Source organism: Hydra viridissima, unplaced genomic scaffold, assembly GCF_058129835.1.
Source record: "Hydra viridissima isolate aposymbiotic clone 2 unplaced genomic scaffold, HvirCarnegie_v1 scaffold_5, whole genome shotgun sequence".
NCBI classification, from domain to species: Eukaryota; Metazoa; Cnidaria; class Hydrozoa; order Anthoathecata; family Hydridae; genus Hydra; species Hydra viridissima.
In genome coordinates, this window is record NW_028324304.1 from 12,057,467 (window position 1) to 12,079,822 (window position 22,356).

Here is a 22,356-nt window from a genome sequence, read left to right on the forward strand (position 1 = left end):
TAGAATATACTATTAGAAAGAAAATAGTTTAATTTTTGTTTTTTTAATTTTTATAGAATAATTATTGTAGAATAAGCATCTATAAAACCTGGCACCTATATATAGGATATGAAGGGGGCTTATACACCACTCCAACTTTTCTGAAAAAATCGTTTTTATACCATCTGTATGAAATGCTCTTAAACCTTTTAAATTTTGCTTCCTACCTCTCTATTTTAACTAATATTTGCAAAAATTAAGGTCTGTTTTTGTAAATGTTGCTTTTACTTTGATAAATATATATATGCCACCTCTTAGTGTGTGTACCTAAAGGCAAAAAAAATCCTTGGGGCTGACTTTGTTAATAAAAGTTGAAAAGTATGGGATGCCCTAATGTATATGTATGTATTTATGTTATGTAATATAATGTAATGTAAATGTAAATGTAATTTATGTATGTATATACATGTATAAAAATTTATTTCAGCATATTGGAATTTTGCTTAAGTATCTGCAAATTTATAGTTTGGGAAAAAAAGATAACACTAAATCCCTTTTAGGTAAATGTTAAATAGAGCTACATATTAAAAAACCTACAAAACAAACATATATATCCCCCAATCTGGCAACAGATTCTGGTATTGATAGTGTACAAAATAATAAACTTGTGATACTGAATATTTTTTTTTTTAAAAAAAAAAAATCATCTCCATTTTTGAAATTTTGTAAGAGGTATCCTAATTCTATCCTTTTTCACTTATATATTACATTTACTTTTCTTTACTAATTAGAGTTTAGAAAACTTGAAGAGGAAAAAAATGTAATATGTAATATTTATAGTTGATGTTAAGTCAATACTTGAACTTTAATTATATCTCCGTAGAAAAATAATAGAAAAGACCACAACCAAAGACCATAATTTCTTATTGAAGTCATATGGGGAGATTTGACATCAGTTATGAAGACCTGGATAACATGGAAGTTTTAATTGGAACTTTGTTTGGAGATTGCATAGAATTTTCAGAGGACATAGAAATGCCAAAGGTTGCAGCTTGTCTGTTAAGATAGCAGGACAATAAACAATTGAAACTCCAATGAAACTCTCACTTAGTCAGTAAGCTTAACATTTCAAATGCGGAATCATCAAAGGCTCAACAATGGCAATCAAATGTGACTGGCTGGGAGAAAAGGTACCAAAAGTGCGGGATGGAGTTAAGAGTACCAATATGTTTACTGTAGTCATTGGCATTAATGTAAAAAAAATCACAATAATATTCCTACAAATTCTGAAGATAATAAATTTACAAATAATACTATTTGAACACACATTTTTTCCAAAAACATCTTTAAAAATGTAGGATAATGTAATCAGTTATAACTTAAAATACAATAGATAGTTACAAGTTATAATTTTCCCATGCATTCACAAGGCTATTGATAGTAAAATTGCAAAGTTTTGTCCATAACAAGAAATAATGCTGTGTGCTGCTAGTTTGCGAAGTCATTAATTTTCCCATGCATTCACATGGCTATTGATAGTAAAATTGCAAAGTTTTGTCCATAACAAGAAATAATGCTGTGTGCTGCTAGTTTGCGAAGTCATTAATTTTCCCATGCATTCACATGGCTATTGATAGTAAAATTGCAAAGTTCTGTCCATAACAAGAAATAATGCTGTGTGCTGCTTGCAAAGTCATTAAAAAAATTCTTAGCTATGTAGTTACTTTTATTTCAACCTATCAACACAAAAAAAATTAAGAGTAAAGCTGCTAAGTCAAAAAACACTTGACATAGACCTACTACAAAATACTAAACAAAGGTAATGCCAAAATACACTTATGAGGTATTGGCATAATTCCAATTGTAGTCAAAACGCCCTTCAAACTACAATAGACTTTGTTGCTAACACCATGTAGAAATAGATAGAACTCTTTGGAGATAGGCTGGCCTTGAAAAAAGAAATGCCCATGAACCCTTTGTAGCTCATGTATTTTATGTTTTGTATGTGTGGCATAATTAGTTTCTTCACCAACAGCCATGCAACAGTTCAGGTGGCCAAGAATACTCACATGCAGAAAATTAATGTGCTCTGACTGATTGAAATTATTGAGCTCTTGAGCGTTGATTTGACTACTCACAACAGTCTCTTTAGTAAAGTGTTCTGTACATTTCAAGTGACAGCAAGTTTTGTCCATAAACTCAGTTACCAGTTTTTCTTTATTTTCATCTATGTTGCATGAAGTTCAACTATCATCATTACAAGCATTACACCAAAATATAGGCCTGGAAAAGTCATTGTTATTTGGTGGAATAACTGGTGGTAATAAAGGGACTTGAACTTGGATGGCATCAACTTCTCCACTGCTATCTTCATTATCAATCTCATTATTGCTGTTGTTATCATCTTCACAAAAGTAGTCCATCATAACATCTTGAAGATTGTCAATTGTGCTTAATCCGACTGAGTTCAACTTCTTTGCAATTTCTTCAAGTCTTGACATTATAGCATCATTACCTAAGAAACTACAATAGTACATGATGCCAAACAAGGTTGGTAGTTTAATTTGGCAATGAGAGTTATTATCATAATTCTGAAACGTAACCTTTAGCTAGTTTGCACAGAAATTTTCATGGGGTAATCAAGCTAGCCTTGAGTAGAAAGTAACAATAGCTTGGATAAAAATAATGTAAAATACAACACCAACACTGTCCACTACAACAAGGCATCAAGATAGTCATATTCCTATGACATACTGTGCATAATGAACTTAAGCTTTGGTAAAGGAAATATAAGAAAAGGTACTAAAAGTGGAACAATTGTAGGATTTTACAAAAGTTGAGTTTTTATTCAATAATGTAATGTGTAGTGAGCATTAGTGAACAGCAGGGCTGCAGTACACAACAACTGAGCAAAATAGCAGCGAATAGTTTAGAATAGCTATAAAAACACAGTTACATAATTATTACCTCTTAAAAAAATTAACATTTGACAATTTCATATAGCACTTATAATTTTAACTTTAATAATTATTATACTTTTATTTAAAAAGTTGCAAAGATACAAGTATACCAGCAAAGCTGGTTCTTTATTCTCCCATCAGCAATAAAAAATAAATAAATAAGACTGGTAACATACTTACAATATCATACCCCATTTATGGTACCTTTTCTATATTATGATTTTTTGTTAATGAATAATAATTAGTGATAAAAATCTAAAAAACTGTGCAAAACATACTTCAGGGTTCATAAAAAGCAAATACATCAAGAATGAAAATAGCTAAGATTTGCCCTCAACTTGTATTTTACTGATTTTCTAATTATTTAGTGACAGCACTTATGGTACCTCCAAGCTGGTCACAAATGCTTGAATAAATTAAAGAGAAAAAGACCAGAAAACCAACCAGAACATGAGTATTCCTCAGCTGACCCAAAAGGGGGACATTAAATGAGGTATAAGTAAAGGTGGAACATAGTGCAACTGACTTATTGCAACTGTTCTGTAGGAGCAATCGAGCGGATTCCTTTTTTAACACTTGGTTAATCATTCTGTTTGTGCTAAAAATCATAGGTAAGCCATCTACAATCTTAAATCATAGGTAAGCCATCTACAATCTTAAATCATAGGTAATCCATCTACAATCTTAAAGTGAGCTTATTCTGACAGGTTTGTGCTAAATCATAGGTAAGCCATCTACAATCTTAAAGTCAGCTTATTGCGAGAGAAATTACTCATTGAAAATATTGAAAACATTAGCTTGAGCTGTGAAAATAATTTTTTTAATTGAATTAAATCTCTATAAACTATTTCTTTTAAATAATATTGGTAATGATAGAAATCACTGCCAACATTTTGTTTGATTGTTCTGAAGACTCTAATTGGTTCAGAAAAACACTATCTGAGAGAGATGGAGGTGAGTAGCTAAGTGGATGGTTGGGGTGACAGATTGTAAGCACTTAATCTTAGCCATACATCTTTTTTAAGTTTTATCTTAGATACGTTTTATCTTGAAATATTGAACAATTAAAATAAAATTAAAAAATTTTAAAACACCTGCGCTTTAGCTTCAAAAATCAGTTCCTTGACAGTGATGTCATAATCATCAGGTTTGGTTTCATCTTTTTTTGGATCATCTAACTAAAACAAAAAAAATGCATTTCACTTTCAATTTTAAAAAAAAAGAATTTACTGTCAAATATTACTTGTATAATTTTTTTGACCCAATGAAAAAATGAATAAATCTTAAAGCAACAACAAAAGCGATTATTTTTGTTAAATAGAAAATCAGAGGGTTAATTTTTTTTTTTAGATTTTATTTCAATAAAAAGGAAAATGCAAACCATCAGTAGAAACACAATCAGCAACATTTACATTGTGACAAGAAAAGTATTCAATTGGACAAATTGCAAAAAAAATTAAAACTTCTTTTAAAACAAGGTGCAATATTAAAAAGAAAGAAAAAACTAGAAGTATGGTCAATTGAAAACAATCATCCCAAAATAATAAAAAAGACTACAGTGGGTGAAAAACATGAACAATTGGTTGTTGATGACTGGAAATGTGTTCTTTATTGACTAGTTAAAGTTTCAGATTTTTGGTTTGAAGAGAAAAACATTTGTTCAAAGAAAAGCTGGTGAACAAATGATAAACAGGGCTATTCATTTTTTAAGAAGATAATGATCTGAAGCATTCCTCAAAGCTTTGTAGGAGTCATTTAATTTAATAAAAAAAATGATAAAGTAATTGAAAAAATGATTAGGCCTCTCCAATCACCCGATCTTTCCCCTACTGAACTTTTATGGGATGAATTACACAGAAATATCAAAAATTTAATAGTAATAGAGCATATATTTCAAGTGATTTTCTTTTCAATTTTTCTCCTTATTTATAAGTAAACAATTTAAAACTTTGAAAGGTGTCATTTGATTAAAATTGTTGAGGGTTGTGTACATTTGGTAGTTAAAGATCAGTAACAACTGTAGTTGGTTTGAAAAAAAAAAGATAAAATATGCAATTACAAGGGGAAGTATAAAAAATATATATACTTATAAAACAACAAGTATACCCGTTTGATAAGTAAATCTCTAATATCTTTCAGCTGTGAATCAAGCTTCTGTGTCAATTCAAATGTTTGCTCTTGTGTTTGTTGACGCTCAAACTACAAAACAACAAGATAACTTAACATAACTTAAGAGTAGTATTACTGTATATTTTATTACTAATTGTCTCAATAATGTATTAAAGAATTCTTCAACACCTCTGTTTTTAAACCTGCTTTTTAAGTATCAATATAAAAAGATATACAAGAAAAAAAGTCTTAAAATTTGCTACCACAAATTGGCTGGAGCCCACTCATTGACTACTTAAGCGAGTTTTACTTCTGAATGCCTGACACTTTTACTAAAATTTTTTCCTTTTTTTTTATTCAACATTCTGACATCATGTTACCAATTATCTGGACCATCATTCTTAATTCATCCATCTTTCATTTACTAACCCAGCACCATAAAGCCATGAGATCAATTCAATGCAGTTGTTTGATATTTAAATAAGAGGAGAAATTTTTGAGTTTTCCTTATTTACTTTCTTTGACTTTGACCCAAACTCAATTGCAAAAATTACAACTTTGTTTAAAAAACAAAGCAGAAAAAGTTTATTTTATGGAAACTGTTTTTTTTTTTTTCTAAATACAATAATAGTAATATTAATTTTAATAAAACAAAAATTAATGTCAAAAGAATTAACTTCAGTTTGTACAAATTTAATGGATAAATTTTCCTAACCTATCACCAAAGGAAATTTGTCATACAATGCTATCTAATACCAACCAATAAGGTAGTAATGATTTTTTTAAATTAATTCAAGTAGAGCAAAAATTGATCTAACCTTTTTCTTTTTTGAGTTAGCAACAACTTCATCCATGATTTCTTGTCGAGTTAATTTTTTTCCATCATTCTAAAAAAATTAAAATACCTATTTGAAATATTTTTTAAATATGTATACATTAATAAAATATTAGTAAATATTTCTCCATTTTCAAAATAATATACAGCGTAATGGGTGGGAAAAAAGTAATTAGAGACAAAAGTTAAATTAATTTTTCTCATATAAATAGATATGAAGATGTTTAGTTTTACTTAATTTACAATCAACTATGTGTCTAAAAAATAGCTAAAAAAACATTTTTTAAAAATGAGGTTAAATTTTTCTAGGAGAGAAAATCTTTTAGAAAGAGTTAAAAGTTTTATTGTAAAAAGTCCAAAAATGAAAAATCAGAAAATGTCAATCACTTTTTAAAGGAAGGATATGCATGTTTAAATTTGTATAAGGTCTTCAATAAGTTGCACACTGATCAACCAATTAAACACAAGAAAAAAACTAGACGAACATCTTCATGGACACCAACTAAGCAAGTACAACTCAAGCGACTAGTTAACAATAGATATGGAGTAAGTCAACAAAAATTGGGCCAGATATTTGGAAAAAGCCATCAAGATATTTTGATACCAATTATTAAAAATGCAAATCTCTTACCATAAACGAACAAAAACTCCAAAATACAGTGATGATCAAGTTTTGAGAGCTAAAAAATTGAGTTAAAAATGGTAAACCACTTTTATGGAAAAAAAAAGATATAGTGATTAAAAACCAAAAATATTTCTTAATTAATGGTATGGAAATGCTGGGAAATGCAGGATTTTCCACTGATAACATCGATATATGTCCAGAAAATATCAAATATGCAGTAAAAGAAAAATTCCCTTCAAAAGTTCTCATATGGGTAGCAATTTCAATTGCAGGTATATTGATTCCACTTATTCTTAAAACCAACTCATGCTCCATTAAATCTGAGCTATATTTTGAGGAATGTTGAAAAGACTTATTCCATTTGTTCATAAGTTCATAATGAAGGGAATCAAGGCAAAATTAAATAATACAGCAGAGCATGGTGTTTTTCATTATTTAAGAAAGTGAAAACTAAAAAATAACTAAATATTTTACAAAATGCAAAAAACCATTTGTTTTTTCTTTTCTTAGCTTTTGAGACATTTAATCTTAAATTTTGTCTCAACTTTTTTGCCACCCATTATATAAAAAACTGGTTTAAAAATCAAGTATCAGACACTTCTTGTGAAACCTTGTGACTTTGCTCATTAGGTGATTTTTTAGTAAGAAATCCACCGAAATGTTCATGCACTACAAAAAAAAAAGAAAACAAAAATTATTACCAGGAGCTAAAATTATTACCAGGAGCTAAAATTGTAAAAAATTGTAACATCTCCAATAATTTAAATTTTACCATCTTCCTCATCATTTTCATCAAACAATTTTAATCCTGCATCATCGAATGTTTCTATATCAGCAAGTTTCTGACCATAATGGGTTAAGTCCTCTTCATCATCACCAAGGTTGTAAAGACTTGACTTTTCATGATGACGCTGTGAACCAGATATGTAATATTACAAAGCATTAACTTAAATTTAACATATTATTGAGACAAATTTCTAATATAAATGTTTGTTTTTATTTAACAATATTAATACCAAATGTTAAACTTGAATTATCATCAACTTAAATTTAACGCTTTTTTAAAAATGTTGAGAATTAATTGAGACTAACTTGATTATTTAATGTTACTAAATAAAAACTATTTTAAAAAAGGGTTTTTTTTGTTAGTAAATAAAAACATTTGTCCTTAAAATTGTTCTTGGTCTAATAATAAAATTAAAAACACTTACATTTGATCCTTAATTTTAAAATAGATAATATTAATTACTTAAATAAATAAATTTAAAAAAAAAAAAAAAAAATAGAGATAACTTTTTCATAGAGAAACTAAGAAAAAAAAATTCAGCTCATTTTTTAAATATTTTTATCTTGGGATTATTTAGAAAAATCTAAGAAGTTAAAATAAATTTTTTAAAGGAATATATATATATATATATATATATATATATATATATATATATATATATATATATATATATATATATATATATATATATATATATAAACTCTTTTTAGAAAAGAAAAAAACTTTCTTTAAAAGGAATATATATAAAAATATTTTTAAATTTAAAGAGAATGCAAAATATCTACTCAAATTTTTAAATTCTTCATCAAGTTTATACATACATTTTTTTGACATTAACTTAATAAATAACAACCAGCTGTTCTTCACCTTCAAATTTTAAACATACGTTTACTAATTAACATCTTTAAAGTAAAGTGTAAACTTACTTTTTTAGAGCTTTTTAATATTTTACTTATCTTTTTAAATGAAAATATAGTTATTACCCTTCATGAGTTAAGAAAAATCCAATTAAGCAAATTGAAAAGGAATACAAATAAATCTAAACACTCACAGTTTCAAAGAAGGAGGCCTCATACAGATTTTATTTTCTTGTTATTGGGATTATTTTAACAACAATTTTAACGTTGCTTAAAGCAAACTATAAAAGAATAGCCATTTTAGACCATTTTTTAAATAATGGTCTAAATACTTTTATATTCACTTATAAATACTTATATATATAGTATTCCTATTTTTCAAAAGCAAAAAATACCATTTAGAAAAAAAATACCATTTAGAAAAGTTACAAAATTTAACAAACTTGTTTTTCAAGCGTAAATCTTTTCAACATTTTATCTTCAGCAGATATTGATTCATCAAACTCACCAAACCGCCGATCAATGATCACATTTGCCTTTTGAAAATAAAGATAAAATTAAAATAAAATCAGAGCTGGCTTCCACAAACTTCAACACAAAGAAAAAAACTACCTTATTTCTTTGTTTGTATTCTTTGAGTAAAGTTTTTTTCCTCTAAAACAAAAAATAATTTAAAAAAATTAAAAAATTTTAAAAACTAAAAAGATTATGTTCACAGTTCTTGAATGCAAAAACTTGAAAGTTCTTTAAAAAAACCTTTTCATTTGCTTTTGATCGAGATAATCCAGGTAATCCTTTATCTGTTTTTATTTTTTTTCCAATGACATCATGTTTTAACTTGTTCACATGAATTTCAAAAGGATTGCGTTTTACAACAGGAATGGAAGACAGCTTTTTCTTTCTACGATTCTCCACTATAAAACTTTTGTTTTTGACCATTTTTTACTTTGTAAAAAAACATTAAATACAAATTGTTATGGGAAATATAATTGCTATAACGCAATTATAACAAAATGAAATTATAATGATTTGTACATCAAGTTTGTCTAAAATACCAAATTGAACAAAAATAAATTACTTTAAGCTGTCTTGAAAACTTTAATCAGAAAAATGTAGAACTGTTATTTGTACAGTAAAAGTAAACTCTTTTTGGATAAAAATGGTCATTGAATATTTATTGCAGTAGCAATTTAATATTAAAGCTACCATAAATAAAATTATAGTAGCAGCAATGATAATTTTAACAACATATAAGGATGAACTCACAGCAGTAATTATTAAATTATAAATTCTAAGAAAGGTATTGAGAATAATAAGCAATGACAAGTGTTCTATGAATTAAAAAATAAAATACAAATAAAAACAAAAAGTTTCTTACAGCTGTTTTGAGAACAATAAAATGAAAAAACATTTTGTGCAATAAACTAAAGCAATCTTTTAGTTTCTTTGTAATTTTTTCCTGATTCTTTATTTATCATAATATTATCTTATGTTTTAATTAATAAATCTAAAAGGAAATTTACACATCTTTTCTCCTTCACTAAAAATAAAAATAAAAAACTTTAACGCCTGCGATTAAAAAATAAATAATTTATAATAATTGGGTTAATTATTGTCAATGTTAGAAGCAAATACTTCCAAACATTAGAAAGACGATTTTGATATTCCAGTTCATTTTCGAGAATTCCTAATCGACGCTGCATGCTTGCATAATACTGCTGCATAGTCTGCATATCATCAAATGAGTTTGTATGGTTATAGTAGTCTTCTTGCCCAGCTATCATAATTGATCGTTTAGGAGATACAATGCTAAAAATCAATTATAAAAAAATATGAAACTTGAATGATTGAAGCTTGTTTTACTATTTCCTAAATTTCAGTGTTTCACTTTCCATTCATTCTAAAGAAACAAAACTAATTGTAGATAACAGAAATAAGTTGAAAAATCTCTATAATTTTCTTTGAAACTTCAATCAAACAACTTCAACAATTTCACTATCCTATTAACTAAAAATAATTATTGCCTATTTATGAAGTTTCAAATAATTATTAACTTAAAAAAATTATTGCCTATTTATGAAGTTTCAAATAATAATAATAATTAACTAAAAAAAAAAACACATTATGAATGATAAAAAAAGGTGTTCTACTTTAAAAAATAAATAAACTTGTCATAATCAATTATGTGAAAACTAAAGAAAGTTTCAATCTTAATGATGTAGAAAAAAATTGATAATGATAAAATGATTTATCTATACCACAAATGTATCAATTTAAAGCATTACTCCACAATTCACATAACTTGCCATGAACCATTTAATTTAAAGAATCGAAAAAGAAAAGATAATAACATCAAAACTTTGTAAATACAGGTTTACGTAAATTAAAACTAATTGTGTGATACAATATGCTTAAAAAAACAAATGGTGCTGAAATAAAAGGTCAACAAAGGGATTGAAATAGAGTATTGATATCTCTGAAGGCATATGGAATTAGGCACTAAAATTTGGAGCGAAGCTTATGTGCCATAAATCATCAAAATCTAAAATGGTGTTAAGCATAAGCTGAATTGGCCAATGAAAAAATATTTTTGGTAACTTTCCCCTCAGCTGAGAATGTTTTTTTCTTTATATTTAGTTAGAAAAAATTTTTTTATTTTTTTTATATTTAGTTAGAACAGATCAAACAGAGCAAGAGACAATAGGAATGTTTATACTTTAATAGTACTTTTTTTGGCATTTAAAAACTTTTCAATAATAAAGGCTTTTAAATGCCAAAACATTTTACCTAGAATAGTCATCCTCAGGATCAAATTTATCTTGAGTAGACTGGAATAAAGAACTTTCACTGTCATTTACATCTGCTCCATCACCCTCTTGATGCCAATTAGGGGAATTTCTTAAGTAAAAAAGTACTAATAATAAAAGTGATGTAATAATAACAAACCAAATTAAAACTAAATAAAAAAAAATAAATAAATACAAATCAGATAAATACAAATAATGAGAATTTATCCTTAAATAATAACTTTTGTTAAAGAAAATGAGAATTTGAATTTAAATTTGAGAATTTTTCTAAAAATTACAATCTTCACAAAATTATTTTTTTGACAGTTAACTTTAAAAATAAATCAAAGAATAATAAGAATTTTTATATAAACTTCAGATTTCTGAAAAGATTAAACTAAACAAGCCTATTGGACCAACATAAGTCATTAGGTGATTTTTTATTTCTACTAGAAAGTATTTTTTATTATTCAAAGTTGGGAATTGGGTCAAACATGCCATACCAAATTTATATCTTGTTGAACTAAATCTGGTTTCTATCGGAAATTATTACTTCTTGAAAATTTTATTTCTTAGATATTATCATTTTTTTTATTTCTTTAAAATACTATATATTTAGTTATGCATTAGAGCTTCTTATTTCTTTTTTTATTATTATGTATTTTATATCTTGGTGCTTACTTTAGAGCTGAAAATTTTTAAATGATCTAAAAAAATCAAGTACTGATTGAAGCTACTTTGAAATTGGGGTATATCATTCTATTTTTTTCCACACTGAGAAGTAAAAAATTAAACATTCTGTGACAGGATTTTTTTTTTTTGAGTGCCCTTGCATAATGCTTGTTCTGTTTGATAGTTAAAGTTACAGCTGAGGTAACTTACAAATTTACTGCTGGGGTAGCTCACAAAGTTACTACTGGGGTAGCTCACAAAGTTACTGCTGGGGTAGCTCACCAAGTTACTACTGGAGTAGCTCACAAAGTTACTGCTGGGGTAGCTCACAAAGTTACTGCTGGGGTAGCTTACAAAGTTACTGCTGAGGCTCAAAAAGTTGCAGTTAAGAAGCTCACAAAGTTTCAACTTAAAAATGAGTCTTAAAAGCTTAATATTTTATTTTCCACATACAAAGTATATTTAAGTTTTCCGCATTTGAATAGATCAAAGTTGTATTTTAACTAATTGCATGATAATATCAAACTCTCAGACATTAGTCACAAATAGCAGATGCATACTTTTAAATCCTTAAGTAATTTGGTTAAAGTTGAAAGTGAAAATTTAAGTTTTGATGTTAAAATAGCTGTCCATTAAATACGATAAATTTTCTTGAACATGCTTGTTTTAAAATTTCTTATTAACCCAAAATTTTTTTATTTTAACCAAAAAATTTTTTATTTACCCAAACATATGTTGGCATGATAAAATTTTTAATATAAAAATGCCCCTAATAAATAAATGGAAGATATGGTACTGAAATTGATTTTTTAAACAAATGGTAAAACTTGGTTTTCCTCAGTAGTGAATTAAGTTCAGTAATGAATTAAGTCAAAAACATAAAATGAGTAAAAGCAAAAGAACTTTTACATATAAACTGATTAAAACATCTACTTATCAAAAAAAAAAAAAATCATTAATTTTTTTTAAAAAAAGAAAACTTTTTGCTTATAAAGCCAACTAAAAATAAAATCAAGCTATCAACTAGTACTTGATTATATAAGAACCTGAAATACAAAACTAACCGTTTATATATCCCTGAGCTATGATCAATAGTCAAGACAGATGGGGGAGTATGCATTCCAGCCATTACTTCATCTGGATTAACAATTGGTGGTTCATCAAATGTTATACGATACTTTGATCTGGCTTCATCTTCATTATCATTTCCATCATAGCCAGCAGATAAAACTGAATAATAATTCATTTACAATAATTCATATATAGCAATACTTATAATATTTATAATAATTTATATAGATAATATAATTTTATAACTAATTTTTGCATTTTTTGAACACTTTCAGAAAATAAATAAAGCAGACATACAAGTGTTATTCATATTTTTGGGATTTTAACTATTTTTCAACAAATTAAGCTGTTTTTAGTATGTGGAGTGACTGAGCACAGAGTTTATTTTCATATACTTGCTGTCAAAATGCAATTACTATAATTTTAGTAGAAAATACTAACTTATTGTTAGTACAAAACTCATATGCTGGTCACAGGCCTATGTTTAGTTCAGGTAGATTAGTGTTGTTGTGCACACACATTACATACTTTATTGCAGGCACATACAATACAATTGAGAAATCCCTCGGCTTTCACTTGTATAACACCCTTATAAACAACTTCTGCTCATATTACCTAGATGCTCATAATACCCCAACTTACCCCATATATATATATATATATATATATATATATATATATATATATATATATATATATATATATATATATATATATATATTTATATATATATTTATATATATATATATATTTATATATATATATATATATAACCAATTAATTGAAAGAAGTTAGAAGTATGCAGTAGAATTATTTGGAATACCAAGACAGACATTGAGACGTTACCTAGATAAAGTTCAAAATGGGGCTGATTTAAATAAAAGATTTGGTCAACCAAGAACACTAAACTCTTTTCAAGAATCTGAACTAGTTTAGCATTAATATTGAAATGGAAAAATAGTATCATGTATATCGTTTTGGTGAGGTAAATTGTATTCCAAATAAGTTTAACAAAAAAAAGGCAATGTGCCAGAGAGGATTGGGTACATTCATTTTAAAAATCTGACTCTAATTTATCCTTGAGAAAATCAAAACTAACTTCCATGGCACGTGCATCAGGGTTTAAAAGAAAGAAATAATTTTTTTTTATGAGTCAATACTACTTAATATGGTCCAATTGCAATTCCACTAAGTCACATTTTTAATGCATTTGAAAGTGAGTTCTCAGTTTGTCATACAATTGGCAAGATTAGAGAGGAAAGAGATCAGTAGGAGCAATAACGAATCTTGAAAAAGGCAAAATGATTACAGTGTTATGTTGTGTAAATGCTGATAGAATGTATGTACATCCCATGATTATTTTTCCATGTATCTGCACACATGAAAGGATCTTTTATGGATCAAGCACCCCAAGGAGCACTTGGTGTTGCAACAAAAAAAAGTTTAGATAAACAAAGAACTGTTTGATATCTGGTTTGACCACTTCTTACAATTTACATAACCATCAAATTCCAATACATCAACTTTACTAATACTAGATGGTCATGACAGCCATGTAAAAACTATAAAAGTAATATTAAAAGCATGTACAAACAATGTGATTGTATTAGGCCTTCCAAGCCATTGTACCCATAAATTGCAGCCTCTAGATATCTCATTTTTTAAATCACTAAGATCACAATACAATTCAGTTTGTACAGACATGGCATCACCAACATCCTGGTAGACCAGTAACAGAGGCTGAATTTGGAAGTCTTTTTAGGAGTGCTTATGATGAGGCTGCTTCAGTGAGTAAAGCTGAAAGTGGATTCCGTAAATCAGGAATTCATCTTTTTAATTGCCACATTTTTACAAATGAATATTATATAGCAGTGACTAATCAAGAACAGAAAACTTCTAACAATGCCCCTATTGTGGAGCACACCATACATCTGTTGAATAATTAAAGAAAATAACGGTATGGATCAAACATTTTGCATATGTGAAATTTTGTTCAACGACTCTGAAGTGCCTTGGAAACAGGTTTTCAAATTAAGGAGACTTGAATTAGAGAGATTGTACTGTAGTACATTTATGATTCAAAGTATTGTCCATTGCTGGCCATTATTATTTTACATCTATCCAGCAGCAAGAGTCCAGCATCAAAAGAACTCATCATCCATTAAGATGATCCATGAATCAACCCAATTTTTCTTTTCATTGTAAGAGCCAAAATGCTGATCAGTCAGACCATGTGCCAATGATCAGAAAAGGTGATAGCCAGATGGAGCAATGTCAGAAAATTATGGTGAGTGTGGAAGAACTTCCCATTTCAGCATTTCCAAGAATGTTTTCACCAGTTGCATCACATGGGGTGAGCATTTTTATGCAGGAAAATCACTTTATCATGCTTTTTCTCATATTGTGACCATTTTTACTTCAGTTCCTGTCTAAAACATACCATTTGAGTTTGATATTGTTCGCCTGAAAAGTTTTCACTCAGTTTTAGCAGCTTGCAGTACACTACATCGAGCTGGTTCAACCAAAAACAGAACATAACCTTGGAGCCATGAATATTGGGTCTGGCTGTTGATGTGGAAGCATGGCCAGGCAAACCCCATGATATTCTACATTTGGGATTATCAAAGTGAACCCATTTTTCATTCCCAGTCACAACACCGTGCCAAAATCCCTTCTATCATTGCCTTTGAAGCAACTGTTCACAATCAAACAAATGCAATTCAAAATCCCTCCGCTTTCACTTGTATAACACCCTTGCTTCTGAACCATTCCCAGGCTTTAAGACACTTGGAAATGGCTGGCTGAGTCACATGCAATGATTCCGCCAACTTTTCTTGGCTTTTGCATGAGTCTTCATCGAGTAAAGTCGAAAATGTAGCACCTCCCAACTTCTAATCCTGTTCCAATCAACCAAATAGGACTATGCAAAATTTCAGCTCAATTGAACAACTGCTTAATTCTGTTCAAATCTGAAATACTCTTGTCTATATTGACCATGTTCTTATTTTCTACACCAAAAAGTTATAATGCAAAATCATTTTCATGTACAACAATGTCATTAAAATCAAAACATAATGAAATGAACATTCAAGAATACTGTTCCATAAGACAGGATTTAGTAGTTGGGTACATTTTACATTCTGCAGCAATTTCTCTTAAAGAGTTCTTTTCCATATGAGATAACTAAAATTGAATTTAAAATAGATATATCTTAAATCCCTAAATTCTCTTCGTCATTCCGGTATATAAAATGATATTCTGGGAATCATCTTTCTGCTGTTTTTGAGTTGAAAGTTAGTGTTTAACTAATCTAAGAATGCAAGAGTAGACATCATCAGGCACTCCATTACTACCAGTTACATAAATGTTCTTGTAAAATCTTTCCAGGATTCTGTAAATCTTTTGAAAGACCCCGTGAAGAAGTTGTATCCATCAGTTATTCAAAACGGCTCCTAAAAATTAACTCTAAAATGTGATTAAGGCAAGGTAGGGACACAACTAAACAACTTTTCTAGGTTTGCGCAGGCACTATTTACTCAAACTGTTGTTTGCTGTTTTATCACAGCAAATTGCAAAATTTTGTCGGTTAAATCTCACTTCTCCTCTGCTTCAAAAGCAACCATAACAACTTATAGCTTGCTCTTCACCTGAAGATGTTTCAATTTCAGGGACTCTCAACAATCACTCCTTGCCTTAAAAAGTTACTATTCAACACTATTAAGTGCTGGGGGCAGCTTTCCATTCCTGTGTAGCAATAACTCTCGACAATCATTTAGGTAGAACTTTTGCTCAATATTTGCATTTTTATAAGGTATTGAAAATAAGAGCAGTTTTTAACCAGTTTTTCATTATCACAACAAAAAGCTTCTGTAGCAGCAGTTAACATATAAACCACATTTCAGTAAATAGCTTTTCATCTATCAAAACTTGTGCAAAACAGGGAGTGAAAAATGGTATTGTACTACATGCTGTTAATACTTTTTTCTGCTCCTGCTACTGCTTAGCAATGACAGGTGAACTTTCACTGTTGTCATCACTACGATTGTCTTTACTGCTTGATGCTGAATTATCAGCTTTTGATGTAGAAAGCTCATGATTATCAAAACACTACTCAATTTCTTTATAAGTACTTTTTTTTTTCCTAGAAGTTTCTATTGCAGCACGCTCAGCACTCTTTCTTTCTTGAACTTTAGTTTATGGTCTTTCTTTTTGGTGCTGAAGGATTAAGAAATTCTTATCCTCTTTATCATTCATGGGTTTAAAAGCTTTTGAATAAGCTATGTCAAACAAATCATCCATATTTTCTACAAAGGTATCTCTTTTTCTTTCTCTTTGCCTATATCTCTCATCAAATTTTTTTGTAAGCCTTTTCATTCATTATGCAGTTTTAGTAACTTCTCAATACAGTGATCAGTTCTTGTAGTAGGAATTCATGCTTTTTGCTAAATTGTGAAAACTTCTTGAATCATCAATTCACTTTCAATTATAGATTTGTAATAAGCTTTACCATTCTTACATTGTGGAAGAAAACTTGCCAATTCAAAGGCAATTTGACTCCAACAATTTAATTTGAAATGTAGCCATCAAGAAAGACATGAAATTTTTTTTTAAAACTTCTGTGAAGAACTCCCAGAAACCTTGATGGGATTTCCAAATCTAAAAAGAAGAAAACATAAAAGTAAGAAAGGTCATTTATTAAGACATATTCGTTTGCAAAATAAATTTTTATCTAAAAAATGGCTCTCAGGGAGAAAGTTACAAAATTTCATAGATGGGAATCATAATTTGGAAGGGAATCATAATTATGTTAAATATTTTATTCATATTCAGTTCTTCAGGTAACTAAATACATCATTTTTTCTCTTGAAAAAATTGAGGCTACCTTCCTCTAAAAGATGAAATATAATTTTTTTATTATTATCTCTTTTTTTTTAAGGTAATTTGTAATCTTTTGTGGCCTCATATAATATCTTCCTATCACACCATTTGGTGGCCCACCTAAAATTATGTTGTTAAGTTTATATTAGTTAAAAACTTAATAAGAACTTTAACTTAAAAAATGAATTATTTTCAACTATCAAAATTATACTTCTATATACTAAAAGCACTGTACCTTTAGTAGATATACTTTCTTTCTTTCCACTGTAGCTTTTTTGATTCCAAATATAAAAAGAAAGACTTTAAAACAAACAATTTATATTGGCAGCCAAAACTGTTTTCTCTGCTGGTTTACATTCATGTAGTCTTCTTCTTTTTGTTAGTAATCATTTTAAGCCTAGCTAGAGAAAAATCTTGAATTTCTTTGCTTGCTATTGAAATGATTATCATTAATAACTTCAAAACATTAAATTCTGTTGCAGTTATATTTTGGACCTGTTTTATGACTTTCCTTTAACTTTTCTTTTTCTCACTATTTGTATCTTTATTAAGTTATTTTAATTTTTGAAGGTAATAAGTGTATCTCAAGATCATTTGACTACAGATTTCAAGACTATATGCTTTTTCTTTGTTACAAACATTGGATTATGTCAGTTTTTCCATTGTAACTGGTTTTTTCTTTTTAATATTTGAAATGGTAACAGAAGTTTAAATTGAATTATCAATCAAGATACACTTTAAAAGAAAATATGAAACAAGCACAGTAACTTCAAAAGTGAAAATATAACTCTGCTGTATTATCTGTAGTGAAAATGTGACTCTACTGTATTAACCTTGACCCATATATATATATATATATATATATATATATATATATATATATATATATATATATATATATATATATATATATATATATATATATATATATATATATATATACATATATATAATTAGTAATAATTATATATATATATAGTAATAATTAGTTATATGGCTAAATTATTTATTGAAAATTATTTAATAGCTGGCTAATTAATATAGATTGGTTAACTGGCTAGATAATTTAATGTTTAATTCATTATTACTATTAAATTACAAATACAACTAAAATACTCTTATTATCACTTTTTACAAAAATTTGTACCAACAAATTACACTAACCAATTCTCTCAGGAATAGACATCATTTTGTTAGTGCCATCAAACAGATTGCGTGTCTCACTACCAGTATCCATCTTTATAGTAATCAAACCATGATTATGCTTTAAACAAGATTTAACAAAAAACAAATCATAAAAACTTTAAGCTTATAAACCTTTCACCTTAAAAAATTTGCAATTAGGTATTCTTCAGAGTTTTAATGAAAATTTGTACAAACTATTTAAAATAAATTGTTTAAAAAACAGAATTGTGAATGTTACAAGAGGAGCTTGATTTAAATATTACTAATAATTGCATATAAACTCTATTTATTTAGTTGGAGAATAATCAGATGCTATATTTAGAAATATATCTTCTATAAAGTTATATTTACTGCACGTAATTTTTTTTTTTTTTTTTTTTTTTTTTTTCTATTAGGTAGGTATAAACTTTCAAAACTAGGGTATTAAGCTATATTTTCAAACTAATAAAAATTACTGAAATGGATTTTTAAAATAAAAATTATATTTAAAAAACCCTATAATCTAAAATCAAAATAAAGGAATCATTTCAGTTTCATCAAAATTAGGTAATTACTATGGCATAAGCGTGAATGAGGTCCGTCCGAATTTTGACCAAGATAACTTTTTTTAGCTCATGTAAAATTTTATCGTTTCGTAAGGTCAGGTCGTTAAAATTTTAATAGAGGGTTTGACAGCTTCATGTAAAATGCGATTAGCAACCTGTACAATTTCACTGTTTAAAACACTTAAGGGATATCATTTTTTTACTGGGTATTTATAAATTTGATACATATTTTACATATGAAGTAGTATTCGTTGCACAAAGTATGCTTTATGAAATTGTTTAAATCCTCTAACTTTGTTATGGCAGATCAATTATTTTTAAAATGGCAGCGCAAGTGATATGCCGGATTCCGAGGCCTTGTGAGCTATTGGTAGATTAGAAAGCTGGACAAACGTAGTATGTTTTCGCTCAAGTGTGTCAACACAACTTTAGTATTGACACAGACAGTACGAAATTGTCTTCATGCAATGAGTTTACATCCTCGAAAACCAATTTTTTGTGTTCCGATTACTGTAATTCACAGGAGACTACGAAGAGTTTGGACACAAGAACACTGAAATTAGAGCAATATAAAAAACTCCAATATCAAGTTGGGAGTGACTCTATTTTCTTCCATTTCATTTGTAATAGTTCATTAGCAGCCTATAGGAATCACAATGAGATTGTAAAACCCATTAGTTCATAGATATCCTTCTATAATTGCCCCTGAATTTATTTTATGAATGACAATGCTCATTCAGGCCTTGTAAATATGGTAGAACAATGGTTTGAGAAAGAAGGTATTGAAAAAATGGAGTAATCTGTCAGTTGATCGGATTTTAATCCAATACATCATGACTGGGATGCTTTAGGTAGGTGCATTTCTGCTAAGGTTGTACTAATTTCGTGCTCTTGAAGCAATCAGCTTACAGAGCACAAGATTGCTCCTATAGAAATATTCTACAAGAACTGTTTGACCATTTTTCATTCAGTCCATCCATTCAAGATATCTCGCTGTTTTGTCTGTTGATGAAATCATATCCCTGTTAACAAGAAAAAACATTACTGTTTAATTCTGTTTAAATGTACAACATTGCGATAAATAATTATCTGTAGAGCTACACTTCTTTTATCTTTTGTATTTGAAGTATTAGATAAAATATCAAAACTGAGATTGAAATAAGAGGATAAACTAAAATTACTAAAATATGTGAAGCTATAAAAGAAGTCCCCTATCGTTATAATTTTAAAAACAAAGTCTTTCTATTTAGATTTAACTTAAAGAAAATGAATTGGAAAAAGTTTCATGATAAGATCGAATAATAGTAATTTTTTAAACAGTAACTTATAGAAACGCGTCTCAAAAATACTTTCTACTATTACAAATTTAGTAGTTAAATAAAATAGCATATAAGTCAAATCAAATGGGTTAAAGAAGTGGAAGAAAAGTAAATGTGTCAAATCAAATGGTGTAAAGAAGTGGGAGAAAAGTAAATGTGTCAAATCAAACGGTGTAAAGAAGTGGAGAAGTTTGCGGCTTTTTATTTCTCTATAGGGATTTTTAAAAATTCTGATATAACATTTTTTTTTATTTTGACTTTTTTCTACAATATTTTCGAGCTGTTGTCAAATAGGCATTTTAAAATTAAGTTGTCAAATTGGCACTAAAATTATGCATGAAATTTTCAAAAAATATTCTATTTGTAAGAATCTGTAAATTTAGCAAATTAGGACTAAATTTAATCCTAATTTGCCATAATTGGTACTGTACCTTTTTTGCTAATGGAATCGGAAGCATATGGATTTTAAATTTAAAAAACATCTCAAATTAAAAAGAATAATTTAAAAACTCAGTTATCCTAAAAGCACTGAGAAAACTTTAGATGAGTAGGAATAGCGCTGTTTATCTTTATAATATTATAGATTGCTTAAAACAAATATTTAAACATTCTAAACTTTTGTGTGATAAACATGACAGCAAGCTGTGTGATTATTTTTTGTTGTTAGAACTGATTATATTATCATCTTGTTAGAATTTATTTTCATTAATGACAAGTTCTTGTTGTTTTTAAATCTCCCCTAAAAATTTACCTGTTCTTTTGGCTCAGGACAAGTATTTAAATAATAAATGCTTCATCATAATGAATAGCAGAAGAGATATCTGAAGAAGATTACATGTTATGTGTCATTGACAGCTATCACTATATTAAGTCCCAAAAATGCTCTCTAGTCTGAGCAGTAGACAATTTCCCCATGCACGAGGTGCATACTACGGTATACATGCAAATGGTAACCATTTCGAATAAGTTATTCTACGATTTGTAGTTATTGAATGCCTCATAAATTAAAAAAAAAATTCACAAAACCTTTTGGGTATATGGAAGCATAATAACTAAGAGTGTAACAGATCATTTTCAATAAAATGTTTTTAGTCTTTGAGTGAAGATTGAACTTCCTCTTGCTACCGTTGTATAAACTTAAGCATAATCAATTTGTAACAGTTCTAAATTTAGATTTGACGGCAGCATTTCTTGCAGCTCATAAGAGTAATTTGTCTGTTATTTTACAAATTGGTGGTCATGTGACATGTTGTACCCTCTTTACACGTCTTTTCTAATCAGCCTTAATTATTAAGTCATTCCGTGTCAAAACATACGCACACAAGACTTAAATCTGCACCCTTAAGAAAATCTACACCCTACCTCAACAAAATCGCTGAGATTTGGCACAAATTTTTAGAGATATTATTTAGGAAAGACTGTTCATTTTTTTCCTAATATATTCGTTTAGAATTTACTGCTGCTTACTGTAAAACCTCATTTTAAAGCTTTAATCGCTCGAGTAATTGAGCAAGTAATGTATCATTATATTAGCATTACAAGTGAGATATATTTATCTGTTTATTAATTTAACTTCTGAAATAACTACACGTGTAAAAAACGCACACGAAAATGCACAATTTTCACTAGTATGTAAAATAATGTTAAATAAAAATCGTCAAGAATAATTTCTATACCCTAAAAACAGTAAATACCGTTCGGTACCAACCCCCAAGTAGGATCTTCTGTAAGTGTTTTATACTTAGATT

The 22,356-nt window shown here is 28.2% G+C and overlaps 2 protein-coding genes and 1 pseudogene across 6 annotated transcripts in view; 1 reads left to right on the forward strand and 2 right to left on the reverse strand.

Moving 5' to 3' along the window:
- The window catches only part of LOC145188755 (nucleolar protein 14-like), a 37,107-nt gene extending 27,989 nt beyond the window's left edge, over positions 1–9,118 (reverse strand). For all 5 annotated transcript variants that reach the window (XR_016452772.1, XR_016452771.1, XM_090088293.1 and 2 more), the window contains exons 1-8: positions 8,909–9,118; positions 8,765–8,806; positions 8,596–8,688; positions 7,281–7,419; positions 7,119–7,177; positions 5,867–5,935; positions 5,046–5,138; positions 4,034–4,117 (exon numbers count right to left, since the gene is read on the reverse strand). Coding sequence is in view for 3 of the 5 variants with exons in the window: in XM_090088293.1 (XP_089944419.1) it covers positions 4,034–4,117; positions 5,046–5,138; positions 5,867–5,935; positions 7,119–7,177; positions 7,281–7,419; positions 8,596–8,688; positions 8,765–8,806; positions 8,909–9,091 (762 nt within the window). In the remaining 2 variants the exon portion in view is untranslated. The remainder of the gene's footprint in view (positions 1–4,033; positions 4,118–5,045; positions 5,139–5,866; positions 5,936–7,118; positions 7,178–7,280; positions 7,420–8,595; positions 8,689–8,764; positions 8,807–8,908) is intronic.
- Positions 8,909–18,881, reverse strand: LOC145188765 (uncharacterized). The gene is made up of 4 exons (XM_090088298.1): positions 18,724–18,881; positions 12,675–12,840; positions 10,940–11,050; positions 8,909–9,961 (listed from the first exon to the last, which is right to left on the reverse strand). Exons 1-4 carry the CDS (start codon positions 18,794–18,796, stop codon positions 9,715–9,717), a joined length of 597 nt encoding a protein of 198 aa, XP_089944424.1. The 5' UTR covers positions 18,797–18,881; the 3' UTR covers positions 8,909–9,714.
- Positions 13,983–14,627, forward strand: LOC149888729 (uncharacterized; annotated as a pseudogene).
- Positions 18,882–22,356: the final 3,475 nt, after the last annotated feature.

Excerpts from the sequence above, each read along its gene's own strand:
- LOC145188765 (XM_090088298.1), bottom strand. The coding sequence starts at position 18,796 with ATGGATACTGGTAGTGAGACACGCAATCTGTTTGATGGCACTAACAAA. Across the intron at positions 12,841-18,723 it reads GTCTATTCCTGAGAGAATTG|TTTTATCTGCTGGCTATGAT; the intron begins GTTAGTGTAATT and ends ATTATTATTCAG. Across the intron at positions 11,051-12,674 it reads AGCTCAGGGATATATAAACG|AAATTCCCCTAATTGGCATC; the intron begins GTTAGTTTTGTA and ends TTTTTACTTAAG.